This window comes from Oncorhynchus keta, chromosome 10 (genome assembly GCF_023373465.1).
Source record: "Oncorhynchus keta strain PuntledgeMale-10-30-2019 chromosome 10, Oket_V2, whole genome shotgun sequence".
NCBI classification, from domain to species: Eukaryota; Metazoa; Chordata; class Actinopteri; order Salmoniformes; family Salmonidae; genus Oncorhynchus; species Oncorhynchus keta.
In genome coordinates this window covers 46,065,113-46,092,115 of record NC_068430.1, presented here as the reverse complement: position 1 = coordinate 46,092,115, position 27,003 = coordinate 46,065,113, and the positions used below count along the sequence as shown (strand labels likewise).

The following is a 27,003-nucleotide window of genomic DNA, read 5'->3' as shown; positions in this document are numbered from 1 at the left end:
AAAACAGAATGAAAAACAGAATGCCCACCGCAACTCACACCCTGACCAAACCAAAATAGAGACATAAAAAAGGAATTAAGGTCAGGACGTGACAACATAGCATTTCATGTTACCCATGGCCACATTATCTATCCATCATCACCGACTTATGCCTATTTGTTTTCCTATTTATCACTTGTCCGTGCTCAAAATCACGTTTCAAGTTCAAGTTAATTTGCATTGTGGAGTACAACAGTATACAAACAGTATATTTATTGCAAGTTAAAAGACAGGGCGATTAGTGAGTGGGTGCCATCTTAGGGACCTCAGCACTGAGGTTCCCAGTTGTTAATCAGTGGGGCCATTCTCTCGATGCCTGGCCTGTAATGGGAGAGGAGGAGAGACACAAATACACAGAACACCAGGGAGCTACTGAGCTGATGGATTTACCCAGCAGGATCAACTTAATCAGTTTAACTCTTGTAAATACTCGAAATAACTCAATATTTCAAGTTTAATTTAAAATGAATATTCTTAAAATGATTGTTGTGCCATTGACTCCTAAACTCTTATAACTAGCTATAACGTGTTTGGAAACTTTGTCACCAAGCAGAATCAATGAATTATACTCCATTGCACATATTCATTATGGGTACTGTTTTATGGGTACTGTAGTTAGTACCTCATGATACACTAACAAGCCTTTATTGTTGTTTCACAGGAAAGTCTGGAGTACATCTTCCTCATCGTCTTCTCCATAGAGTGCTTTCTAAAAATAATAGCCTATGGATTTCTATTTCACGAGAATGCGTATCTGCGGAACTGTTGGAACATACTGGATTTTGTCTGTGTATCTGTGGGGTAAGTAGGGAAGAGATGAAAATGTTCTGTCGTGTTCGGTCATGCTCTTTCACGTTCTGTCACGCTTTGTCACGCTCTGTCATGTTCTGTCATGTTCTATCATGCTCTGTCATGCTATAACTCTTCTGTGACTATGATCTTGTTTATCGCTCTCTGTACTCCCTTTTGTCCTCCTCTATCTTTCAACCTCTCCCCTCCCCTCTCCTCTCTCTTCCCTCTCTCCCTCTCCAGGCTGTTTGCAGTCATCGGAGACTTCATCACCTATATCAGTGGTGTGGAGGCTCAACCAGGGGACAAGGGAGGAGGCTTCGACATGAAGGCCCTCAGGGCATTCAGGGTGCTCCGGCCACTCAGGCTGGTCTCTGGAGTCCCCAGTAAGGACCACTGTACAATAGGAACCCTGTAGCAGTCATAAGGGCAGGAAATCAGCAGAAGGCAATTCAGGTTAAAGTGTAGAATGACAAAATAAATAGCCTCTGAATCAGGCTTAACATGTCCTATTTATATTAAATAAACCAAAACATATTTCTCACAAGTGTAGCATAGTTCGTATAAGCTCTACAAACAATATGTCTATTCCCGAGGAATTTGAACGGTAAGTTAATGTGATCATATATTTAATGAATGAACAGAAATGACCAATATAACCAAACACTAATGTTTTAGATTACTGGGAAATCATTACTGGTGATATATCTATATGGGAATTGCTAAGCATTTAAAAAACAAAGGGAAAAACAGTGAATGAGCTCAAATTGGCGGGAAGCAGATAGCTCATTTGTGATAAGAGGAGCCTAGCACTCACTTCACCACAACAATATTCTGAGAACACTTACCTTCAGCAACAATGCTAGTGTCAAATACAATATAATGTGGTTCATTGCGGTTAGTCTGCAGTTTGATCTAGTTATATTGGTCAACTACTACAGTGGTTCCCCACCAGGGGTACTAGGACCCCTGGGGGAAAATGTCCTATCTACAATGGGTACTTGAGAAGACTCATGAGACCATAGACCTACTGGTAAAATGCAAGAGGGGGTACTTCAGGGGTACTCAAGGAAGGGGAAAATTCAGGAAGGGGAAGAATCAGCTGGTTGTACAGTAACTGAAAATGGTTGTCAACTACCGGACTACTAGGTCCACTGATGTTTACAATGTGTTTGCTCGTCCCCCAGGCCTGCAGGTGGTGATGAACTCCATCCTGAAATCCATGCTACCTCTGTTCCACATCTCCCTGCTGGTCTTCTTCATGGTCACCATCTACGCCATCGTGGGACTGGAGCTGTTCAAGTGCAAGATGCATAAAACCTGCTACTACACAGGCACAAGTAGGAAACACGCACGCACGCACGCACGCACGCACGCACGCACGCACGCACGCACGCACGCACGCACACACACACACACACACACACACACACACACACACACACACACACACACACACACACACACACACACACACACACACACACACACACACACACACACACACACACACACACACCCACCCTCCCTATATCTTCTCCCCCGTTGTCCTGCAGATATCATAGCCACAGTGGAGAATGAGAAGGCATCTCCATGTGCCCAGGCCGGTAATGGTCGGCGCTGCACCATCAACGGGACAGAGTGTAGGGCGGGATGGGCCGGACCCAACAACGGCATCACACACTTTGACAACCTGGGCTTCGCTATGCTCACTGTCTACCAGTGCATCACTACCCAGGGCTGGACCGACGTGCTCTACTGGGTACTGTGTTACATCACCCCTATACTTTAATGTTACTGTACTGCTTCATCCTGTTGCATTATGTACTTCATCCCAGTTAATGTAGCTCACTCTCTCAATTCAATTTCAATTCCATTTCAGGGGCTTTATTGGCATGGGAAACATATGTTTACATTGCCACAGCAAGTGAAATAGATAATAAACAAAAGTGAAATAAGCAGTAAAAGAATGAACAGTAAACTTTACACTCACAAATTTCCAAAAGACATTTCAAATGTCATATTATGTCTATAGACAGTGTTTTAATAATGTGCATATAGTTAAAGAACAAAAGGGAAAATAAATATAAATATGGGATGTATTTACAATGGTGTTTGTTCTTCACTTGTTGATATTTTCTTGTGGTAACAGGTCACACATCTTGCTGCTGTGATTGCACACTGTTGTATTTCACCCAATAGATATGGAAGTTTATCAACAACATTTTAAAAAATGTTTAATTATTTGTGAGTCTGTGTAATCTGAGAGAAATATGCGTCTCTATTATGGTCATACGTTTGGCAGGAGGTTAGGAAGTGCAGCTCAGTTTCCACCTCATTTTGTGGGCAGTATGCACGTAGCCTGTGTTCTCATGAGAGCCAGGTCTGCCTACGGCGTCCTTTCTCAATAGCAAGGCTATGCTTACTGAGTCTGTACATAGTCGAAGCTTTCCTTCAATTTGAGTCAGTCACAGTGGTCAGGTATTCATTCTGCCACTGTGTACTCTCTGTTTAAGGCCAAATAGCGATGTAGTTTGCTCAGTTGTTTTTGTTCATTCTTTCCAATCTGTCAAGTAAATCTTTTTTTGTTTTCTAATTGTGTTGCTGTCCTGGGGCTCTGTGGGGTGTGTTTGTGTTTGTGAACAGAGCCCCAGGACCAGCTTGCTTAGGGGACTCTGCTCCAGGTTCATCTCTCTGTAGGTGGTGGTTTTGTTGTGAAAAGTTGGGGAATCGCTTCCTTTTAGGTGGTTGTAGAATTGATCCGTTCATTCTGGATTTTGATAATTAGTGGGTATCGGCCTATATCTGCTCTGCATTCATTATTTGGTGTTTTACATTGTACACAGAGGATATTTTTGCAGAATTCTGCATGCAGAGTCTCAATTTGGTCTCTTTCCTTCTCTCTCTCGCTCTCGTTCTTCCTCTCTCTTTCTTTCTCCCCCTCACTTTGTCTCTGTCTCTCTCTATATCCCCCCTCTCTCTCTCGCATCTCCTTCCACTCCTTCTCTTTCTCCCTCTCCCTCTCCCTCTCTCTCTTCAGGTGAATGATGCCATCGGTATGGAGTGGCCGTGGATGTACTTTCTGACACTCATCTTGGTTGGCTCCTTCTTTGTGCTCAACCTGGTTCTGGGCGTGCTCAGTGGGTAAGAGGACAGACACACACACACACACACACTCATCTCTCTCACTTTCATCTTTTCTCCATCTCTCTTTCCCCTCCGTCAGTGAATTCACTAAGGAGCGAGAGAAGGGTAAGGCGCGTGGAGAGTACACAGAGATGAGGGAGACCCAGCAGCTGGATGAGGATCTGAAGGGCTACATGGAGTGGATCACACAGGCCGAAGTCATGGACGCCGACGGGGAGGGACAAGGTACTTATGGCTTCCTAACCCTATCACCAACACACAATAGAATTGAGGGAGGAGGAGGACTACAATAGGAGTCAGCCCGTTGCAGACGTCCTGCAGGTTGGCATTTTATGTAATGAATCTGCAGAGCGGTCACTAGCTGGCGCAGCCACAAAGTCATACTTAAAAAAAAAAAACCTGACCCTAACCTCGACCCTAACCTTAACCACACTGTTAACCCTAATGCCTCACCCTAACCTTAAATATTTTTATTTTCCTGAATTTTTACAATATAGACAATTTTGACATTGCAGCTGAATTATCTAAGGGGAAATCTCTCAGTTCTGCGTCCAGTTCAAGATGAATGAAAGTCAACCTGCTGACACCAGTGTCTCTTGTCCCCAGGCCTGCTAACGCTGGAGGATGGAGAATCCGAGGCAGGGAGCCTAAAGGACATGGACACCATGCAAAAAATCATGTACTACTAGTAAGTACACACATACACCGGCCTCTGACCGGGACAACACTCGGGTGTTTTGATAAAACAAAAGTCTGACAGACCTCCTCCTAACATCCCACCTCTTCCTCCTCTCCCTCATCTCTCACTTGCTCTGTTCAGCAAGCTGGCTCGTAAATGGAACATTTTCTTCCGGCGTAAGTGTCTTGTGTATGTGAAGTCCCGTATGTTCTACTGGTGGGTGATCCTTCTGGTGTTCCTAAACACGCTGGCCATCGCTACTGAACACCACAAGCAGTCCCAGCAACTCACCGAGTGGCAAGGTCAGGGTCTACATATCATGTCCATAGCTTCAAACCATATACACACAATCTCAGCATCTAACAAGGCTCTTGCCCCCCCCCCCAGACACTGCCAACAAGGTGCTGCTGTCTCTGTTCGCCATTGAGATGTTTATGAAGATGTACGCCCTGGGTCTCCAGCAATACTTCATGTCTCTGTTCAACCGCTTCGACTGCTTCGTGGTCTCCACCGGCATTCTGGAACTCGTCCTGGTCGGCATGGACGTCATGACCGTCATGGGGATCTCTGTGCTGCGCTGCATTCGACTACTCAGGCTGCTCAAAGTAACCAAGTAAGACTTTACATTAGGCTGCATTAGGCTTTCAGGTGTGTTAGTGGTGGACTCCATTAAAAGCCTGCACACACCATGCTTCTCCAGGTCCAGGATTGGTCCAATTAATTGATGGGTTTATTGATTAATTGATTGTATCTTACATCCCCAACCCCTTGTAGCTTCATAGGAAGTGCATAGCACTTACCGTGTGTGTGTGTGTGTGTGCGCGTGTGTGTGTGCTTCAGGTACTGGACGTCTCTCAGTAATCTGGTGGTGTCCCTGCTGAACTCAACCCCCTCCATCGCCTGCCTGCTCCTCCTCCTCTTCCTCTTCATCGTCATCTTCTCTCTGCTGGGCATGCAGGTGTTCGGGGGGAAGTTCAACTTCCCCAATGCGCCCAAACCCCGCAGCACCTTTGACAGCTTCCCCCAAGCTCTCATCAGTGTCTTCCAGGTGGGCAAGGAAATACCGTTTTTTTTCTCATTATTTTTAACAGATTTATCACACTAACAAGATGAAGGACGATATGGACATCTGAAGGAGCATATGTACACGTATGACAGGAAAATGTTGGACATCAGCCCTTGCTTTTTGTTTCATTTGCTGTGGAAAAGCAGGCCGATCATTTGTCAGTGGGAGCCTGACTGTGTTCCTTCCCTGCCTCTCGCTCTCTGTCAGATCCTGACGGGGGAGGATTGGAACTCTGTGATGTATGATGGCATCATGGCGCATGGCGGTCCCACCATGCCCGGGATCCTCGTCAGCATCTACTTCATCATCCTCTTCGTCTGCGGAAACTGTATCCTCTGTGTGTGTGTGTGCGTGTGTGCGTGTGTGCGTGCGTGCGTGCGTGCTGCCCAACTACTCTCCCAGACAGAAATCAGACTTAAATTCTGTCCTTGGGTACATTAGTGTCTCTCTTCCATTTCCTACCGTAATGAACTTTGACCCCTAGCACTTAGACATCCTGCTGAATGTGTTCCTGGCCATCGCTGTGGACAACCTGGCGGAGGCTGAGAGTCTGACCATGGCCCAGAAGGAGAAGTCTGAGGAGAAGAAACGCAAGAAGCTGCTCAGGGCTAACATGCCTGACAAGGCCACAGAGGAGAAAGCCCTCCTGGCCAAGAAGCTTGCAGCGGAGAGAGCCAAAATAGAGGGCATCCCTACCACAGCCAAGGTCAGATATTTCCAGTAGCGGTGCAGGGGTAAAATTACAGAAGAAGCCAAGCCAGTGAAAAAAGTAATATTGTGATAATTGCGTTGTTTGCTCTATAACCCATTTGTTCATATGCCACCGTGGTATACAATAACACCATGACAACAAAAAGACAACAGTCACACAGTGGCGGAATAAATTAGACTACACATATGTTTGTTTCATCACAACACTGGAGAGCAACATCTGTCCAGTGAAGTCCACAAAGCAACTATTGCATGAAACAAACAGCTATATCACCTGCAGCATCAAGCAAGGTAATGTTTTCGACAGTTTACTAAACAACGACTGGTTTAGAACCATGGCCTCTGCTATTCCAGAACCACTTCAACTTTAACAGTCAAACATCATCAAATCAACAAGGTTGTATCACAACCGGCCGTGATTGGGAGTCTCATAGGGCGGCGCACAATTGGCCCATTATCGTCCGGGTTTGGCTGGTGTAGGCCGTCATTGTAAATAAGAATGTGTTCTTAACTGACCCAGCTCCAGCGCTGATTGCCTAATGATCTTGTAAAAATTATATCAAGGGAGGCCAAATGTTTGCTGGCATCAATCAATCAAATGCTACGGGCCAACATTTTATACGCTTTTGGTCCAGACAGTATCAAATCAAATCAAAGTTAATTTGTCACGTGCGCCGAATACAACAGGTGTAGGTAGACCTTACAGTGAAATACTTACTTACAGGCTCTAACCAATAGTGCAAAATAGCTGTTAGGTGAACAATAGGTAAGTAAAGAAATAGGCTATATACAGTAGCGAGGCTACATACAGACACTGGTTAGTCAGGCTGATTGAGGTAGTATGTACATGTTGATATGGTTAAAGGGACTATGCATATATGATGAACAGAGAGTAGCAGTAGCATAAAAGAGGGGTTGGCGGGTGGTGGGTGGTGGGACACAATGCAGATAGCCCAGTTAGTCAATGTAGTGAGGTAGTATGTACATGAATGTATAGTTAAAGTGACTATGCATATATGATAAACACAGAGTAGCAGCAGCGTAAAAAAAGGGGGTTTGGGGGGGGGCACACAATGCAAATTGTCCGGGTAGCCATTTGATTACCTGTTCAGGAGTCTTAATGGCTTGGGGGTAAAAACTGTTGAGAAGCCTTTTTGTCCTAGACTTGGCACGCCGGTACCGCTTGCCATGCGGTAGTAGAGAGAACAGTCTATGACTGTGGTGGCTGGGGTCTTTGACAATTTTTAGGGCCTTCCTCTGACACCGCCTGGTGTAGAGGTCCTGGATGGCAGGCAGCTTAGCCCCAGTGATGTACTGGGCCGTATGCACTACCCTCTGTAGTGCCTTGCAGTCAGAAGCTGAGCAATTGCCGTACCAGGCAGTGATGCCACGTTTGGTGTCAGTATAACCGGTGGGATTTGAACCCAGGCCCCACTCTAATCAAAATGCTTGTTTATGTCACAGCTGAGAGTGGACGAGTTTGAGTCCAACGTGAACGAGATCAAGGACCCCTTCCCGCCTGCTGACTTCCCTGGTAAAATCCGTTCGCTCACACACCTCTGGGCACATTCATGTCAATCTAATCTGGATCTCAGAGAACTCCGAATTTAGAACGTGGCACGTTTCCTGTTCATTCTTTCATCCAGGTGATGATGAGGAGGAGGAGCCTGATATCCCTGACACCCCGAGGCCACGGCCAATGGCAGACCTGCAGCTGAAGGAGGAGGTGGTGCCTATTCCAGAGGCCAGCTCCTTCTATATCTTTAGCTCTGATAACAAGTAATGATGATTATGGTGATGATTATGGGGATGATGATGTACTTGCTAAGATATGTTGTTGTTTATCTGCCTTATAGTTGAATGCACTGACTTGGGGTCACTCTGGAAAAGACCAACTGCTAAATGACCAAAAATGTACTGGAGATGGTGGTGATGATGAATGGACTACAATGAATGCATTATGATGTTGGCATTATGTGGTTGTTTTAGCCTCCTTACTTGGCTGTCAGTCACTCTGCATAACAGTGTCTGCAGTTAAATTCCTGTGACGTAAATGGTGTCCCCCTCCAGGATCCGTAAGCTGTGCCACCGCATCATCAACGCCACCACCTTCACCAATATCATCCTCCTCTTCATCCTCCTCAGTAGTATCTCCCTGGCTGCCGAGGACCCTATCGACCCCATGTCCTTCAGGAACCAGGTGCCCACAGACATGCGTGCTCTGCCTGCTGTATCATTCACCTCCTTATCGCAGATGGAAAAGCATTTGTTTCAGTAAAGAAAGCCGAAAGGGAATTAATTTTGACCAAAATAACTGACACAAAGGGCTTTTCTCTGCTTCATGGCATCACTGTCTTTAACCTACGCAGCATGACTGCAAGACTGTATGGAGTACCACGTTAGAGATTCTGCTAAAGAGCTCTGATGCGCTTACTAGGCTGAAATGAATCCGCCCACGTTGTCATGTTGCCCTGTTTCCCCTGTGTAGGTGCTGGCCTCCGCTGATGTGGTCTTCACCTCAGTGTTCACTGTGGAAGTTGTCCTCAAGGTAACCGGGCATTGTCGGCTCCACTACTAGTAGCTGTACTGGATTAGAAAGGCACTTTTCTAAATGGGATCATGTCTTACATGTTTACATTACCAAGTACATGCACCTTTTCTGCAGCAACGGTACATCGGTAATGTGACAAACTCTCTCGACATTATGTTACATCCACTTTAACCTGCACCGCAGCCCTTATTCAACTCTATGTGTTTTCACATGAGTAGCTGTGAGTTCATGTGGGTTAGTTGTTTGTTGGTTTGAGAGGGTTTATGTCTCAACCAGTCTCGTCATCTTCAGTATCCTTCCGCCTCTACTCCAGATGACCGTATATGGCGCCATCATGCACCCCGGCTCCTTCTGCCGGAACTCCTTTAATATCCTGGATCTGATTGTGGTCAGCGTATCCCTCCTCTCCATGCTCATGGAGTAAGTAGTCCCTGGGAATGTATAATGTCATTCAAATCCTGTGACACAACTGAATCTATTCCATAATGCTTGATGTAGTCCTTCTGTAGCTCAGTTGGTAGAGCATGGCGCTTGTAACGCCAGGGTAGTGGGTTCGATTCCCGGGACCACCCATACGTAGAATGTATGCACATATGACTGTAAGTCGCTTTGGATAAAAGCGTCTGCTAAATGGCATATATTATTATTATTATTATTATTATTATTATATGTAGCTTCAGTTATGAGTGTGTGTCTCTCAGACTATAGACAAGTCAAGTGTGAGATGTGGTGCCTGCCCTATCTAGGTCCAGTGCTATCTCTGTGGTGAAGATCCTCAGGGTGTTGAGGGTGCTGAGACCCCTAAGGGCCATCAACAGGGCCAAGGGCCTCAAGGTGAGCTTACCTGTGCTCTCTAACCCTCACTTCTACCCCTCAACAGTACTCCTTACCTGCTCCTCTGACACTATATTCACATTCTCATTGTTTTTTTTACATGTTTCCATTACCTAACACACCAAATGCAACACTTTGACCAACCCAGCAGCCACATGTTTTTCTAGTTCTGGTCCTGAAGTACCCGTCTGATATGCTGGTTTCTGCTGTCTCTTGTGGTCTAGCATGTGGTCCAGTGTGTTTTTGTGGCCATCAAAACTATTGGCAACATCGTGCTGGTCACCATGCTGCTAGACTTCATGTTCGCCTGCATTGGAGTCCAGCTCTTCAAGGTGAGCTCTAGATAGGGATGTATGGTAATTTATAGGGATGTATGGTAATTTATAGGGATGTATGGTAGTTTATAGGGAGGGATGTGTGGTAATTTATAGGGATGTATGGTAATATATAGTGAATGCACCAATTTGTAAGTCGCTCTGGATAAGAGCGTCTGCTAAATGACTTAAATGTAAATGTAAATGTAAATGGATGCATGGTTGTTTATTGGGATTTAAGGTTGTTTATAGCGATGTATGGTCGTTTATAGGGATGTATGGTAATTTATAGGGATGTATGGTCATTTATAGGGATGTATGGTAGTTTATAGGGATTTAACCGTTGTTTATTTTGATTCATTTTGTATTTCACCTTTATTTAACCAGATAGGCCAGTTGAGAACAAGTTTTCATTTACAACTGCTACCTGGCCAAGATAAAGCAAAACAGTGCTACAAAAACAACACAGAGTTACACATGGGATAAACAAACATACAGTCAATAACACAATAGAAAAATCTGTATACATTGTGTGCAAATTAAGTAAGGAGGCAAGGCAATAATTAGGCCAATAGTGGCGAAGTAATTACAATTGAGCAATTTACACTGGATGGATATATGTGCAGATGGGGATGTGCAAGTAGAAATACTGTGGTGCAAAAGAGCAGAAAAACAAAAACAAATATGTGGATGAGGTAGGTAGTTGATTGGATGGGCTATTTACAGATGGGCTGTGTACAGCTGCAAGCTGCTCTGACAGCTGATGCCGAAAGTTAGTGATTGAGATATAAGTCTCCAATTTCAGTTATTTTTGCAATTCGTTCCAGTCATTGGCAGCAGAGAACTGTAAGGAAAGGCGACCAAAGTAGGTTTTGGCTTTGGGGATGACCAGTGACATATACCTGCTGGAGCGCGTGCTATGGGTGGGTGTTGCTATGGTGACCAGTAAGCTGAGATAAGGCGGAGCTTTACCTAGCATAGACTTATAGATGACCTGTAGATGACCTGGAGGCAGTGGGTTTAGCAACGAATATGTAGCGAGGACCAGCCAACGAGATCATACATGTTGCAGTGGTGGGTAGTATATGGGGCATTGGTGACAAAATGGTTGGCACTGTGATAGACTGCATCCAAGTAGAGTGTTGGAGGCTATTTAGTAAATGACATCGCGAAAGTCAAGGATCGGTAGGATGTATGGTCATTTATAGGGATGTATGACAATTTATAGGGATGTATGGTTGTTTATAGGGATTAAAGGTTGTTTATAACGATGTATGGTAATTTATAGGGAAGTATCGTTGTTTATAGGGATTTATGGTAGTTTATAGGGATTTATGGTTGTTTATAGGGATTTATGGTAGTTTATATCTCATATCAAACATCTCCAATCGAAAATCAAATCGAGAGTCGGCTTTCTATTCCGCAACAAAGCCTCCTTCACTCACGCCGCCAAACTTACCCTAGTAAAACTGACTATCCTACCGATCCTCGACTTCGGCGACGTCATCTACAAAATTGCTTCCAACACTCTACTCAGCAAACTGGATGCAGTTTATCACAGTGCCATCCGTTTTGTCACTAAAGCACCTTATACCACCCACCACTGCAACCTGTATGCTCTAGTCGGCTGGCCCTCGCTACATATTTGTCGCCAGACCCACTGGCTCCAGGTCATCTACAAGTCCATGCTAGGTAAAGCTCCGCCTTATCTCAGTTCACTGGTCACGATGGCAACACCCACCCGTAGCATGCGCTCCAGCAGGTGTATCTCACTGATCATCCCTAAAGCCAACACCTCATTTGGCCGCCTTTCGTTCCAATTCTCTGCTGCCTGTGACTGGAACGAATTGCAAAAATCGCTGAAGTTGGAGACTTTTACCTCCCTCATCAACTTCAAACATCTGCTGTCTGAGCAGCTAACCGATCGCTGCAGCTGTACATAGTCTATCGGTAAATAGCCCACCCATTTTTACCTACCTCATCCCCATACTGTTTTTATTTATTTACTTTTCTGCTCTTTTGCACACCAATATCTCTACCTGTACATGACCATCTGATCATTTATCACTCCAGTGTTAATCTGCAAAATTGTAATTATTCGCCTACCTCCTCATGCCTTTTGCACACAATGTATATAGACTCCCTTTTTTTCTACTGTGTTATTGACTTGTTAATTGTTTACTCCATGTTTAACTCTGCGTTGTCTGTTCACACTGCTATGCTTTATCTTGGCCAGGTCGCAGTTGCTAATGAGAACTTGTTCTCAACTAGCCTACCTGGTTAAATAAAGGTGAAATAAATTTAAAATGTTTAAAAATATAGCGATGTATGGTCATTTATAGGGATGTGTGGTAATTTATATGGACGCATGGTAGTTTATAGGGATGTACTGTAATTTGTATGGATGTATGGTAATTTAAATGAATGCATGGTAGTTTATAGGGATGTATGGTAATTTATAGGGAAGTATGGTAGTTTATAGGGAGGTAATTTATAAGGATGTATGGAAATTTATAGGGATGTATGGTAATTTATAGGGATGTATGGTAATTTATATGGATTTATAGTAGTTTTTGGGATGTATGGTAGTTTATAGCGATGTATGGTAATTTGTATGGTAATTTATAAGGATGTATGCCAATTCTTTGGAATGTATGGTAATTTATAGGGATGTATGGTAAATTATGGGGATATATGGTCATTTATATGAATGCATGGTAATTTATATGGATGCATGATAGTTTATAAGGATGTATGGCAGTTAATAGGGATGTATGGTAATTTATATGGATGCATGGTAATTTATAAGGATGTATGGTAATTTATAGGGATGTATGGTAATTGTTAGGGATGTATGGTCGTTTATACACCTGATGATCAAAACAGAAGTCCACACACAGTCAAAGCTAATATTCTCGCTCATGTTCTGTATGTATGTGTTCATGTTCATCCCTGCAGGGCAAATTCTATGCCTGCACAGATCCTGACAAAATGACAGAGGAGGAGTGCAAGTAAGAGAGTGCAGTGATATTGTTTATTCCCTCGCACACAACATTGCATGAAAGTACAGAATGGAGCATTACATTAGTCCTGCTTTCTCTGCCACACTCTCCTCTCCCATGTACTCTCTTTCACTCATTTATCTCTTTATTTCTTTCATTTTTGTTATTTTCATTTTTTTATTTCTTTATCTCTTTCTCTTTCTCGCTCTCTCTTTCTCTCTCCCTCCCTCGCTCTCTCCTTCTCAGGGGCAACTACATTAGGTACCAGGAAGGTGCCATCCATCCGATGACCATCCATAAGAGAGAATGGATCAATGCAGAGCTCAACTTTGACAACATCCTCGAAGGCATGCTGGCTCTCTTCACTGTCTCCACCTTCGAGGGCTGGCCAAAGTGAGACATACATAGAAGCTTGGGATTTTGTATTTATCACATGGCATGCCTAGTAAAGTACTATGGAACACATAACAATGTATGTATGTCATGCTTGCTCAAATGCCTGTGTGTGTGTGTGTGTGTGTGTGTGTGTGTGTGTGTGTGTGTGTGTGTGTGTGTGTGTGTGGGTGTGGGTGTGTGTGGGTGTGTGTGGGTGTGGGTGTGTGTGTGTGCACGCAGGTTGCTCTACAAGGCCATAGACTCTAACATGGAGGATGTGGGTCCGGTGTACAACAACCGCATCGCCATCTCCATCTTCTTCATCGTCTACCTCATCCTCATCGCTTTCTTCATGATGAACATTTTCGTGGGTTTCGTCATCGTTACATTTCAGGAGCAGGGAGAGCAGGAGTACAAGAACTGCGAGCTGGATAAGAACCAGGTGTGTGTATCTGGGTGTGTGTGTATGTCTCTCTCTCTCTCTCTCTCTGTTTTGTTTGTTGTTCTGACACACAGGCGTGTGTAACCCCTCTGTGTCCTGTCTTCCCTCTGACAGCGTGCGTGTGTCGAGTACGCCCTGAAAGCCCGGCCGCTGCGCTGCTACATTCCTAAGAACCCGTACCAGTACAATGTGTGGTACATCGTCACCTCCTGCTACTTTGAGTACCTGATGTTCCTGCTCATCATGCTGAACACCATGTGTCTGGGGATGCAGGTAATGCTATTGGAGGTGGTTCTCATTTCAAATACTAAAACGGGATTCTTTGAAAGGACTTCTCCTGCGTCACATCAATACGATGGCCTCTGCGAGATGTTCCTACTACATATGTCCATCCCTTCTCCATACCTAGGAGGTCTGTTTTTTTTTATGGGGGCACCCTTGAAAACAAGATGGGCATCTCAAGAGATTTCATCCTGGAAAATGACAAATCAAATAATATTAATGAATAAATATCTTCCCTTTTTCATTTCCTTCTTCTCTCCCCCCTCTCTCTTCTCCCACAGCACTGTAACCAGTCAACCCATGTGACCGACCTGTCAGACATGCTGAACGTGATCTTCACTGTGCTCTTCACTGTGGAGATGGTCCTCAAACTCATGGCCTTCAAAGCTAAGGTCAGTGGTCCATAACCATGTCCTGAATGCACTACACTTCCCAAGATGCCTTGCAAATCAATGTGGGATCACAATGAATAATAGCACAGTGGTAATAGCACAGTGGTTATGTAGCAACTTCGTACTTCTTCATTGTGTGTTGCCCTCTTCTCAAACTCATGACCATCAAGGTTCAGAGCTGGAATGTCTGTAGGTTAAGATACCTTTTATACACACACGCACGCACGCACGCACGCACGCACGCACGCACGCACGCACGCACGCACGCACGCACGCACGCACGCACGCACGCACGCACGCACGCACGCACGCACACACACACACACACACACACACACACACACACACACACACACACACACACACACACACACACACACACACACACACACACACACACACACACACACACACACACACACACACGTGATGAATATCTTTCCTTCCCCCTAGGGTTACTTTGGAGACCCTTGGAACGTCTTTGACTTTGTCATCGTCATCGGCAGCGTCGTTGACGTCATCCTGAGTGAAGTCGATGTGAGTATTGCCATTGCGTAATGTTATTCTGAAATATGTAAGTATTGTTATGTACTGTAATATGTTATGTACTGTAATACTCACAATCCCCACTGTTCCTAAAATGTTTAGGTTTACTAAACAGTTCAGGTGGACCCACTGTGCATTTTTGTCTTCACATTTTGAATTTCTTGGGTTATTATTTATAAGGCTGAGGAAAATCTACAGATATTTCACAATAAATGCTCTGTCCTGTCATCTGACTTTCTGGACTGTGTTTACACCCCTGTCTGACACCCCACCCACTTAGAGAAACTCAGGACAGGCTCCCCTGTCAGAACTCGGCCCCAATAATAGCACTGAGGATGCGGTCAGTATTCGCCAAGGGGTAACCCTCGCACTACCACCCACCTATGCCCCGGCTGCACCCTCATCCCCCCGAACACACCATCCTCCTGAAGCCCTGCAGCACGTGGCTGTAGCTTGCCTCACCCACCTGCCACGCCTTGAACACCACACCACACCCTGTCTGCTTGGTTACTTTATGCCCCTAACATAATAACTGTTTGGTAATTTCCCTCATTGCTTTTACTGTTTGAGACTGAGAGGGCTGATTCCAGATCAGTTGTTAAGGGCAGAAAACAACCACTGTCACCTTGTTTCACCTCCCACCACCATGTGTCCAGCGAACTGTCAATCATTCCTACTAGTAAGTAAGAGATTGACATCCTTCTGTGGTTTTTACTGTGATTCCTGTACGAGGGACTGAGTCAACAGGTTTGGCGTCAGGTTCTAGATTTAAAGCAGCATTTCACATGTTTCGCTTCGGAAAAGTAAATGTAATTTTAGAAAACATAATGTTAACTCAAGTTGCCATTACAGTAAACCTTCAGAAGACCCCATCAACCATTTTCACATCTTCACCCCTCAGCCGTCATCCAGTCGTATATTACAACGTTGTCCTTTTTTTGTGCTCAAATGCATTCTCTCCCTCTCTCTCCCCCTTACTGCAGTCTTTCATCCTCCATTTTCTCCTCCACCTTTGCCACCTTTGCCCCACGCAAAGCTGGCCCTGTCCCCTTTCGCCACTTCCTGTGTCTGATGTCACTTCATGTCTGACTTCACTTCCTGTGTCTCCCGTCTCTCCCCCTCACAGGCAGCCCTGGCCTCCTCTGGAGGACTATACTGTCTCCACGGCTGCGCTGTAATTATTTGCCCGTAGACACTGCAAGAGCATTGCATGAAATCGCATCAAACATTGCATGAAACTCTGCGTTAGCATTGTTTATTCATTGTACCAGACATTGCGTTGCAAATTGTTAGACTACTAAACTGTTGGAGCTAGGCACACAAGCATTTTGCTACACCCACAAATAACATTGGCTAAATGTGTGCATGTGACTAATAGAATTTGATTTGATTTGATCTTCAGTCTCAGTAAAAGCCAGGACAAGAAGCATTTTCAGCTGTTTATTTCTTTGGTGCCTTCAGGAGGTGAACCCAATGCAAGCGATAGCAGATTCTGAAAATGCCCGTGTGTCAATCACCTTCTTCCGACTGTTCCGTGTGATGCGTCTGGTGAAACTGCTGAACCGTTCTGAAGGGATCCGGAACCTTCTGTGGACCTTCATCAAGTCCTTACAGGTCAGAGTTCACTCCGTTTCTTTGCCTTTCATTCTGTAAGATGCACAAGTCTCATTCTGTAAGATTCACATTTCTTTGCCTTTCACAAGTCTCAGGATTTGATTGGACAGTGTGCACCAGTCTGACTATGTAATTGGTTGTTGTGCTGCAGGCCCTGCCCTATGTCGCCCTGCTCATCCTCATGCTGTTCTTCATCTATGCTGTGGTTGGGATGCAGGTATTGCACACACACACACACACACACACACACACACACACACACACACACACACACACACACACACACACACACACACACACACACACACACACACACACACACACACACACACACACACACACACACACACACGTACAGCACTCTCAGATGAGATGTATGTGTGTGTCTCCTGCAGATATTTGGTAAGATAGCGCTAATAGACGGGACGTACATCAACAGGAACAACAACTTCCAGACGTTCCCCCATGCTGTGCTGCTGCTCTTCAGGTGGGTGATCTGATCCATCAGTCCACTAACTCTGTTTCCATTTTCTTCCATTGCCTTTGCAAGTTGTACTGTCTCTCTTTCCCCTACCCCCTCTCTCCCTCTTCATACCCCTCTCTCTCCCCCTCCACCCTCTCTCCCACTTCCTCCCTCTCTCTCTCTCTCCCCCTTCCCCTCTCTCCTGCTTCCTCCCTCTCACTATCTCTCTCTCTTTCTATCCCTCACCCCTCTCTCTCTCTCCCTCCAGGTGTGCGACAGGTGAGGCGTGGCAGGAAGTAATGTTGGCGTGTCTGTATGGGAAGAGGTGTGACCCTAAGTCAGACTACCTGCCTGGGGAGGAGATGACCTGTGGAGCCAGCTTCGCCATCATCTACTTCATGAGCTTCTACATGCTCTGTGCCTTCCTGGTGAATGACACACACACACATGCAAATCAAATCAACTTTTATTTGTCACATACACATGGTTAGCAGATGTTAGTGCGAGTGTAGCGAAATGCTTGTGCTTCTAGTTCCGACAATGCAGTAATAACCAACAAGTAATCTAGCTAACAATTCCAAAACTACTACCTTATAGACACAAGTGTAAGGGGATAAAGAATATGTACATAAAGATATATGAATGAGTGATGGTATTGAGTGCAGTATATACATATGAGATGAGTATGTAAACAAAGTGGCATAGTTAAAGTGGCTAGTGATACATGTATTACATAAGGATGATATAGAGTACAGTATATACGTATACATATGAGATGAATAATGTAGGGTATGTAAACATTATATTAGGTAGCATTGTTTAAAGTGGCTAGTGATATATTTTACATAATTTCCCATCCATTCCCATTATTAAAGTGGCTGGAGTTGAGTCAGTGTGTTGGCAGCAGCCACTCAATGTTAGTGGTGGCTGTTTAACAGTCTGATGGCCTTGAGATAGAAGCTGTTTTTCAGTCTCTCAGCCCCAGCTTTGATGCACCTGTACTGACCTCGCCTTCTGGATGATAGCGGGGTGAACAGGCAGTGGCTCGGGTGGTTGCTGTCCTTGATGATCTTTATGGCCTTCCTGTGACATCGGGTGGTGTAGGTGTCCTGGAGGGCAGGTAGTTTGCCCCCGGTGATGCGTTGTGCAGACCTCACTACCCTCTGGAGAGCCTTACGGTTGTGGGCGGAGCAGTGGCTGTACCAGGCGGTGATACAGCCCGACAGGATGCTCTCGATTGTGCATCTGTAGAAGTTTGTGAGTGCTTTTGGTGACAAGCCGAACTTCTTCAGCCTCCTGAGGTTGAAGAGGCGCTGCTGCACCCTTCTTCACGATGCTGTCTGTGTGGGTGGACCAATTCAGTTTGTCTGTGATGTGTACGCCGAGGAACTTAAAACTTACTACCCTCTCCACTACTGTTCCATCGATGTGGATAGGGGGTGTTCCCTCTGCTGTTTCCTGAAGTCCACAATCATCTCCTTAGTTTTGTTGACGTTGAGTGTGAGGTTATTTTCCTGACACCACACTCCGAGGGCCCTCACCTCCTCCCTGTAGGCCGTCTCGTCGTTGTTGGTAATCAAGCCTACCACTGTTGTGTCGTCCGCAAACTTGATGATTGAGTTGGATGCGTGCGTGGCCACGCAGTCGTGGGTGAACAGGGAGTACATGAGAGGGCTCAGAACGCACCCTTGTGGGGCCCCAGTGTTGAGGATCAGCGGGGTGGAGATGTTGTTGCCTACCCTCACCACCTGGGGGCGGCCCGTCAGGAAGTTCAGTACCCAGTTGCACAGGGCGGGGTCGAGACCCAGGGTCTCGAGCTTGATGACGAGTTTGGAGGGTACTATGGTGTTAAATGCCGAGCTGTAGTCGATGAACAGCATTCTCACATAGGTATTCCTCTTGTCCAGATGGGTTAGGGCAGTGTGCAGTGTGGTTGAGATTGCATCGTCTGTGGACCTATTTGGGCGGTAAGCAAATTGGAGTGGGTCTAGGGTGTCAGGTAGGGTGGAGATGATATGGTGCTTGACTAGTCTCTCAAAGCACTTCATGATGACGGAAGTGAGTGCTACGGGGCGGTAGTCGTTTAGCTCAGTTACCTTAGCTTTCTTGGGAACAGGAACAATGGTGGCCCTCTTGAAGCATGTGGGAACAACAGACTGGGATAGGGATTGATTGAATATGTCTGTAAACACACCAGCCAGCTGGTCTGCGCATGCTCTGAGGGCGCGGCTGGGGATGCCGTCTGGGCCTGCAACCTTGCAAGGGTTGACACATACACATATACACACATTTGCATGCTGAGACATACATTCACACACACACACACACACATATGATGCTGTTGTCCTCCACAGATCATCAACCTGTTTGTGGCAGTCATCATGGACAACTTTGACTACCTTACACGTGATTGGTCCATCCTGGGTCCTCATCACCTGGACGAGTTCAAGAAGATCTGGGCAGAGTACGACCCAGAGGCCACGTAAGTGTGTGTGTGTGTGTGTTTGTTGCCCCTTCATTTACTATATATGGACGGTATAAATGGGGTTTATCTTATGACTCGTCTTTTTATCCTATTATCAGTGTACTGCAGTTAGATTATTTACAGTAGCTGTTGCTTCCCCTCCTGTTCTGCAGGGGGCGTATTAAGCACCTGGACGTGGTGACTCTGCTGCGTAGGATCCAGCCTCCTCTGGGTTTTGGAAAGTTCTGCCCCCATAGAGTAGCCTGCAAGGTGAGAGATACAGGAGGGAATCTGTTCAATTATTGTATGTGTTAATTTAACATATCTATTAAGGCAGCAGACACCTTTTTTTAAATGTCTTTATTGATTCTGCCTGCAGAGACTGGTGTCCATGAACATGCCACTCAACAGTGACGGAACGGTCACCTTTAACGCTACGCTGTTCGCACTGGTCAGGACCGCGCTGAAGATCAAGACTGAAGGTGTTTGTGTGTGTGTGTCAGTCAATTACAGAGTACTATAGTCAGTGACTGGTCCAATTGAAAGTGGTGTATTAATATCCCCGGCCTCACTGTTGCTATCTCATTGGTCAGGCAACTTTGAGAAGGCCAATGAGGAGCTGAGGGCCATCATCAAGAAGATCTGGAAACGCACCAGTATGAAGCTGCTGGACCAGGTCATCCCACCAATCGGAGGTGAGTTCAAACATCCTATCGCAACAACAAGCCATTCATTCTAATTTGCTGCCATGTTTTTATGGGTGTGTGTTTGTGTGTGTGTCAGATGATGAGGTGACCGTGGGGAAGTTCTACGCCACCTTCCTGATCCAGGACTACTTCAGGAAGTTGAAGAAGAGACAGGAGGAGTACTATGGCTTCCGCCCCACCAAGAAGAACGCCAAGAATGAGATACAGGTGAGACCTTAGACACGTCAGAATTTGATAATTGCATACCTTCTAGTTATCTTAATGACCTGGAATATAAATGTCATCTAAACTTTTTATGAATTATCTAACAAGTCTTAATTGGTATCCCCTCACCATCTCTCTCTCTCTCTCTCTCTCTCTCTCGCTCTCTCTCTCTCGCTTTCTCTCTCGCTCTCTTGCGCTCTCTATCTATCTTCCAGGCAGGTCTGAGGAGCATTGAGGAGGAGGAGGCTCCAGAGCTGCAGAGAGCCATCTCCGGAGACCTGATGAACGAGGAGGAGATGGACAGAGCCATGGAGGATGCAGCGGAGGAGGGTATCTTCAGGGTAAGAGGATAGAGGGAGTGGGGTGGAAAGAGAGGACCGTGGGGAGAAAGGGAGGGAGGCGGAAAGAGAGGAGGGAGGACAAGTTGAGGGTGAGAAGAAAGAGAATAAAACTCCTCTCTATTGTGAAATGTTGTTCCTTTCATCCTCCCAGCGGGCGGGCGGTCTGTTTGGGAACCACGTTGATTCCTTCACCATGGAGGAAGGAACCCGTGACCCTAACGCTACACAGGTCATCATTTCATCATTTCAACCATTTCAGTATTAACACTTACAGTATGTGACCTTCTTCAGACTCAAAGTGCTTTACATGGTATGGCTCTGAGTTTTTCCAGATCATGTCGACAGGAAAAACTCCTGTCCCGATGGAGGTAACTCACCTGTCTGTGTCTCCATGCAGGTGACCAGCCAGCGTCCCCTGCAGATGAGCAGATCAGACGACGGGGAGGCTACCAGTTCACCTGCCTACCATGCAAACGAGGACTTCTTCCCCTCAACGCCTAACAAAACCAACAACAACAATGTCAACAACAATGCCGGGGAGAGGTGAGTGTGTGTGAGTGGTCATTTTTTGTGTTTTGTGTGTTTGTTTTCCTTAGCTGAGAGGTCACACTACATAGTAATAAAGCAAGGGGTTAACAAGCTGATTCTTTGTCCTTCTGTAGCTTTTCTTGTGGGACATATGACCGGGTTCAGGTCTATACCATCTCAACCAGCAGAAGTCCCCCAGACAGAGACTGGCAGCTGCAGATAATAGCTGGACCCAGACAGGACGCTGAACCCCACAGAGAGCCGCTCAGCCTCCGGCAGGCCCAGGGCCCAGACAGTGCCTTCGATACACTTATACAGGAGGTGAGTGGAGAGACCAGACACTGCATTTCGTACATACTGAATTCATATTGTATTCATGACATTGACATGGAACACTGGTCAAAACTCATTTTGAATCAGACAGAGTCATTCTCTCTCGCTCTCTCCTCTCTCTTCTCATGTCTTTCACCTCTGTTAGGTCTTGATAAACGGTGGGCTGGAGAGCTTGGCCAGGGACCCTCGTTTTGTGTCGGTGACGAAACGGGAAATGGCTGAAGCGTTGAACTTTGACCCTGTGGACATGGAAAGTTCCGCCACTGAGCTTTTGAATGGTCGCAGAGGGAGCGTTGTCACACCTCCAATCAGGCCCCCTCGCAGATCAAAGAGAAAGGCCAACCAATCAACAACACCCAGGGATGTTGTGTAGACCAATAGGTCTGTCTGGCGTAGCAGCATAATAGAGAGACACGTGATCGTATTCAAATGTAAGCAAGGTTTGAAATTATTATGCCTTAGTCAAATATGATATCTGTTTTGGCCTATTGCAGTCAAATTGCAGTCTACAAATGATTTGTAATTATGTTCCGTTCCCCCGACCATCACTCAAGAAAAATCGTCATGAGGCCGAATCAAGCTGCCTCATTGGGTGCCTTCATAGCGAGTGATATCATCTGATTGGTTAAGCAGGCTTTATGAATCCAGTGTTGTCGTGATATTCTGACTTTGGATGATTTCTCTCTTGGTTGATTTAAAGACTTTCCCCGGGAGAGAGCAGACTTACGATATGTGAACATTTCTTTACCATGTTATGTTCACAGAACAGGCTCCTGTTCGGACATACGTTGAGTTCAGGTGAACATCCCTTCGTCCCGATTAAACATGTTCTCGAGTCTCAACTTAAGGAAGTTTTGCTTGCATAAAATGTCGGCCTTGTTTGAAAACTAGTGTCTTTCCCTCCATCCTTGAAGTAATCACTAATGCACCTGTAGTTGGGTAGGTACTGAATACGGTTGTGTGAGTGATTAGCTCAAAGAGGAAGGGAAGGTTGTGTTTTCTAAGTATTCTTGCAAGGTTCGGACGTTACTTTTCAGGGGACAATCTTTGAATTCTCTCATGACGACAAGGCAAGACATAGCTGGGTCAGGATGTCTCTGGGCTGGATCATGTATACGGTGTCCATATTAGGACCATCTCAGGATGTAAGCTGTGTTGACAAAGCTAACGGGCATGTTCAAGATACACACATTCTGTACAGATCTCCACATATCAACATGTATTCACAATGCTTGGACTTTTTTTGCTATAAAATCCCATATCTCAAACATGTACATCATCTCCAGCACAGAGAGGATGACCATGAAGTGTAACATGGGAGAAAAGCCTTGTGTGGTAGGGTAGTCACTAGCTGGCCATGCTACTGTAAAATGGACTAAAATACAGATAAGAGGATGTGGTTAAAGACAAGGTTAGGATGAAGAGTAAGTTTAGGGTCAATGGTTGGGATTGTATTTGTGGTTAGCGAGCAGTGTGTATGAGATATGGACAACTTATGGTATACTAAGGGTTTAAAGTCCTCCCTGTAGATGGCATTTTGTCTGATCTTCTATTTTCTTTTTGAGGTATGGCAATTTGGTTGAAACCTACAGCCTTTATTGTGAAAAATAAATGTTAGATTACTTATAAAGAATAATACCCCCCCAACTAAATAAATACGAAATAAAACAATTTGGTACAACATTTTTGAATTCATTGTTGTTTAAGTATTTAAAGTGACTTTTATTTAAAGTGATCTTCAGTTCAAACAATAACAGAGCAGCTACCTCACCCCTGTTTTGGTAAATGGCTGAGGGATGGGGCTGGAGAAATGTAACCACTCTCAAATTCATAGACAGAACTATGGATGAGAGGGGATACCTAGTAAATTGCGCAACTAAATGCATTCAACCCGAAATGTGTCTTTGGCATTTAACCCAACCACTCTGAATCAGAGAGGTGCGTGGGCTGCCTCAATCAACATTGTTGGGGGTTAAATGCCTTGCTCAAGGGCAGAATTGCAGATTTCTTTCACCTAGCTCGCTTTGGGATTCGAAACAGCAACCTTTCGGTTACTGGCCCAACGCTCTCAACCGCTAGGCTACCCGCCAGACTGACCATCAAATCAAATCATATCAAAAGTGTTTATAAAGCACTTCTTACATCAGCTGATATCTCAAAGTGCTGTACAGAAACCCAGCCTAAAACCCCAAACAGCAAGCAATACAGGTGTAGAAGTACAGTGGCTAGGGAAAACTCCCTAGAAAGGCCAGATCCTAGGAAGAAACCTAGAGAGGAACCAGGCTATGAGGGGTGGCCAGTCCTCTTCTGGCTGTGCCAGGTGGAGATTAGAACAGAGCATGGCCAAGATGTTCAAAGATGACCAGCAGGGCCAAATAATAATAATCACGGTGGATGTCGAGGGTGCAACAGGTCAGGTTCATAGCTGATCATTCAGAGTATCTCTACCGCTCCTGCTGTCTCTAGAGAGTTGAAAACAGCAGGTCTGGGACAGGTAGCATGTCCAGTGAACAGGTCAGGGTTCCATAGCCGCAGGCAGAACACTTGAAACTGGAGCAGCAGCACGGCCAGGTGGACAGGGGACAGCAAGGAGTCATCAGGCCAGGTAGTCCTGAGGCATGGTCATAGGGCTCAGGTCCTCTGAGAGAGAGAAAGAGAGAAAAAGAAAGAGCATACTGAAATACACACAGGACACCGGATAAGACAGGAGAAATACTCCAGATACAGTGCCTTGCGAAAGTATTCGGCCCCCTTGAACTTTGCGACCTTTTGCCACATTTCAGGCTTCAAAGATAAAGATATAAAACTGTATTTTTTGTGAAGAATCAACAACAAGTGGGACACAATCATGAAGTGGAACAACATTTATTGGATATTTCAAACTTTTTTAACAAATCAAAAACTGAAAAATTGGGCGTGCAAAATTATTCCGCCCCTTTACTTTCAGTGCAGCAAACTCTCTCCAGAAGTTCAGTGAGGATCTCTGAATGATCCAATGTTGACCTAAATGACTAATGATGATAAATACAATCCACCTATGTAATCAAGTCTCCGTATAAATGTATATCTGTATATCAGACTGACCCTAGCCCCCCGACACGTAAACTACTGCAGCATAAATACTGGAGGCTGAGACAGGAGGGGTCGGGAGACACTATGGCCCCATCCGACGAAACCCCCGGACAGGGCCAAACAGGCAGGATATAACCCCACCCACTTTGCCAATGCACAGCCACCACACCACTAGAAGGATCACTTCAACCACCAACTTACCATCCTGAGACAAGGCTGAGTATAGCCCACAAAGATCTCCGCTACGGCACAACCCAAGGGGGGGCGCCAACCCAGACAGGAAGATCATGTCAGTGACTCAACCCACTCAAATGAGGCACCTCTCCTAGGGAGGGCATGGAAGAGCACCAGTAAGCCAGTGACTCAGCCTCTGTAATAGGGTTAGAGGCAGAGAATCCCAGTGGAGAGAGGGGAACCGGCCAGGCAGAGACAGCAAGGTGCATTTCCGTTCAACTTCACACTCCTGGGCCAGACTACACTCAATTATAGGACCTACTGAAGAGATGAGTCTTCAATAAAGACTTAAAGGTTGAGACCGAGTCTGCGTCTCACACATGGGTAGGCAGACCATTCCATAAAAAATGGAGCGTTTGTTTACTCCAGCATTGGAGTAAAACAATCTTGTAATTTGGGTTCGGGTAGGGTATGACGACAGTTGAACAAAGCTCATAAGGCATTTATAAGTTATATTCTTCAAGTATTAATGTGTATATCATTTGTTAGAAAGTCCACACATGCATACAGCAATCACATATTGCCCCTTTTAAAAGCTTAAAAGTGATTAGGTTGTATTTCAAGAGATAGTGAGTGGTATTGTCTTTTTAAGGATTCATCTGTAATTTGGTTAAATAGAGGCAAAGTAAAATACCCGTAGTGTGATGAAGGCAAAAAATAAGATAAAATAAAATGTTCATCTCAATAAGTTTTGAATGATACAATCTGGTGTTCCCACAGGCCTTTTAAACAAAGTAAAGGTGTGTAATGTGTATAATGTGTAGCCTCTACTCAGTGGTGATTTTAGCATGTAACTCTTGATGGGGCAAAAAACAATACAAGTAGGATATATGCTAGCAAATCCACAAGACTAAACAATACATTAATTGCACTATAAAAGTAACAAACGGTGCCCACAAACGGCCTACATAAAGCTGTCCCAACAAGCAGTCCCAACATCTTACCACTGCTACACCTGGCTATCAGCGGAGCCTTGTCTGGCAGCAAAACAGTTCATTCAGCCTCATTTAGCTGATATGGTTGACTTGTTTAAACAAATGTGGTTTCTAATGACAATTGAGATGTATAAACTATGGCATAAAGGGGAAGACAAGCAGATAAAAAAAATTAAACCTTTATTTAACTAGCCAAGTCAGTTAACATTTAACATTTAACATTTAAGTCATTTAGCAGACACTCTTATCCAGAGCGACTTACAAATTGGTGCATTTACCTTATGAAATCCAGTGGAACAGCCACTTTACAATAGTGCATCTAAATCTTTTAAGGGGGGGGGGGTGAGAAGGATTACTTTATCCTATCCTAGGTATTCCTTAAAGAGGTGGGGTTTCAGGTGTCTCCGGAAGGTGGTGATTGACTCCGCTGTCCTGGCGTCGTGAGGGAGTTTGTTCCACCATTGGGGGGCCAGAGCAGCGAACAGTTTTGACTGGGCTGAGCGGGAACTGTACTTCCTCAGTGGTAGGGAGGCGAGCAGGCCAGAGGTGGATGAACGCAGTGCCCTTGTTTGGGTGTAGGGACTGATCAGAGCCTGGAGGTACTGAGGTGCCGTTCCCCTCACAGCTCCGTAGGCAAGCACCATGGTCTTGTAGCGGATGCGAGCTTCAACTGGAAGCCAGTGGAGAGAGCGGAGGAGCGGGGACGTGAGAGAACTTGGGAAGGTTGAACACCAGACGGGCTGCGGCGTTCTGGATGAGTTGTAGGGGTTTAATGGCACAGGCAGGGAGCCCAGCCAACAGCGAGTTGCAGTAATCCAGACGGGAGATGACAAGTGCCTGGATTAGGACCTGCGCCGCTTCCTGTGTGAGGCAGGGTCGTACTCTGCGGATGTTGTAGAGCATGAACCTACAGGAACGGGCCACCGCCTTGATGTTAGT

The 27,003-nt window shown here is 45.4% G+C and overlaps 1 protein-coding gene across 1 annotated transcript in view; it reads left to right on the top strand.

Moving 5' to 3' along the window:
• Positions 1–23,462, top strand: part of LOC118389361 (dihydropyridine-sensitive L-type skeletal muscle calcium channel subunit alpha-1-like) — a 33,912-nt gene extending 10,450 nt beyond the window's left edge. Inside the window, exons 3-42 of the mRNA XM_052527174.1 lie at positions 701–840; positions 1,072–1,214; positions 2,016–2,168; positions 2,385–2,590; positions 3,869–3,972; positions 4,055–4,200; positions 4,582–4,663; positions 4,796–4,956; positions 5,042–5,267; positions 5,495–5,702; positions 5,928–6,048; positions 6,212–6,426; positions 7,896–7,965; positions 8,078–8,210; positions 8,502–8,631; positions 8,920–8,979; positions 9,296–9,402; positions 9,729–9,816; positions 10,041–10,148; positions 13,089–13,141; positions 13,379–13,525; positions 13,748–13,949; positions 14,064–14,222; positions 14,513–14,623; positions 15,077–15,160; positions 16,296–16,343; positions 16,631–16,783; positions 16,935–17,000; positions 17,179–17,270; positions 17,515–17,674; positions 19,601–19,728; positions 19,884–19,980; positions 20,090–20,192; positions 20,304–20,405; positions 20,494–20,624; positions 20,837–20,962; positions 21,114–21,191; positions 21,360–21,505; positions 21,625–21,811; positions 21,969–23,462. Of these exons, the coding sequence (XP_052383134.1) occupies positions 701–840; positions 1,072–1,214; positions 2,016–2,168; positions 2,385–2,590; positions 3,869–3,972; positions 4,055–4,200; positions 4,582–4,663; positions 4,796–4,956; positions 5,042–5,267; positions 5,495–5,702; positions 5,928–6,048; positions 6,212–6,426; positions 7,896–7,965; positions 8,078–8,210; positions 8,502–8,631; positions 8,920–8,979; positions 9,296–9,402; positions 9,729–9,816; positions 10,041–10,148; positions 13,089–13,141; positions 13,379–13,525; positions 13,748–13,949; positions 14,064–14,222; positions 14,513–14,623; positions 15,077–15,160; positions 16,296–16,343; positions 16,631–16,783; positions 16,935–17,000; positions 17,179–17,270; positions 17,515–17,674; positions 19,601–19,728; positions 19,884–19,980; positions 20,090–20,192; positions 20,304–20,405; positions 20,494–20,624; positions 20,837–20,962; positions 21,114–21,191; positions 21,360–21,505; positions 21,625–21,811; positions 21,969–22,196 (5,202 nt within the window). The 3' untranslated portion in view covers positions 22,197–23,462. The remainder of the gene's footprint in view (positions 1–700; positions 841–1,071; positions 1,215–2,015; positions 2,169–2,384; positions 2,591–3,868; positions 3,973–4,054; positions 4,201–4,581; positions 4,664–4,795; positions 4,957–5,041; positions 5,268–5,494; positions 5,703–5,927; positions 6,049–6,211; positions 6,427–7,895; positions 7,966–8,077; positions 8,211–8,501; positions 8,632–8,919; positions 8,980–9,295; positions 9,403–9,728; positions 9,817–10,040; positions 10,149–13,088; positions 13,142–13,378; positions 13,526–13,747; positions 13,950–14,063; positions 14,223–14,512; positions 14,624–15,076; positions 15,161–16,295; positions 16,344–16,630; positions 16,784–16,934; positions 17,001–17,178; positions 17,271–17,514; positions 17,675–19,600; positions 19,729–19,883; positions 19,981–20,089; positions 20,193–20,303; positions 20,406–20,493; positions 20,625–20,836; positions 20,963–21,113; positions 21,192–21,359; positions 21,506–21,624; positions 21,812–21,968) is intronic.
• The last annotated feature ends 3,541 nt before the right edge of the window (positions 23,463–27,003 follow it).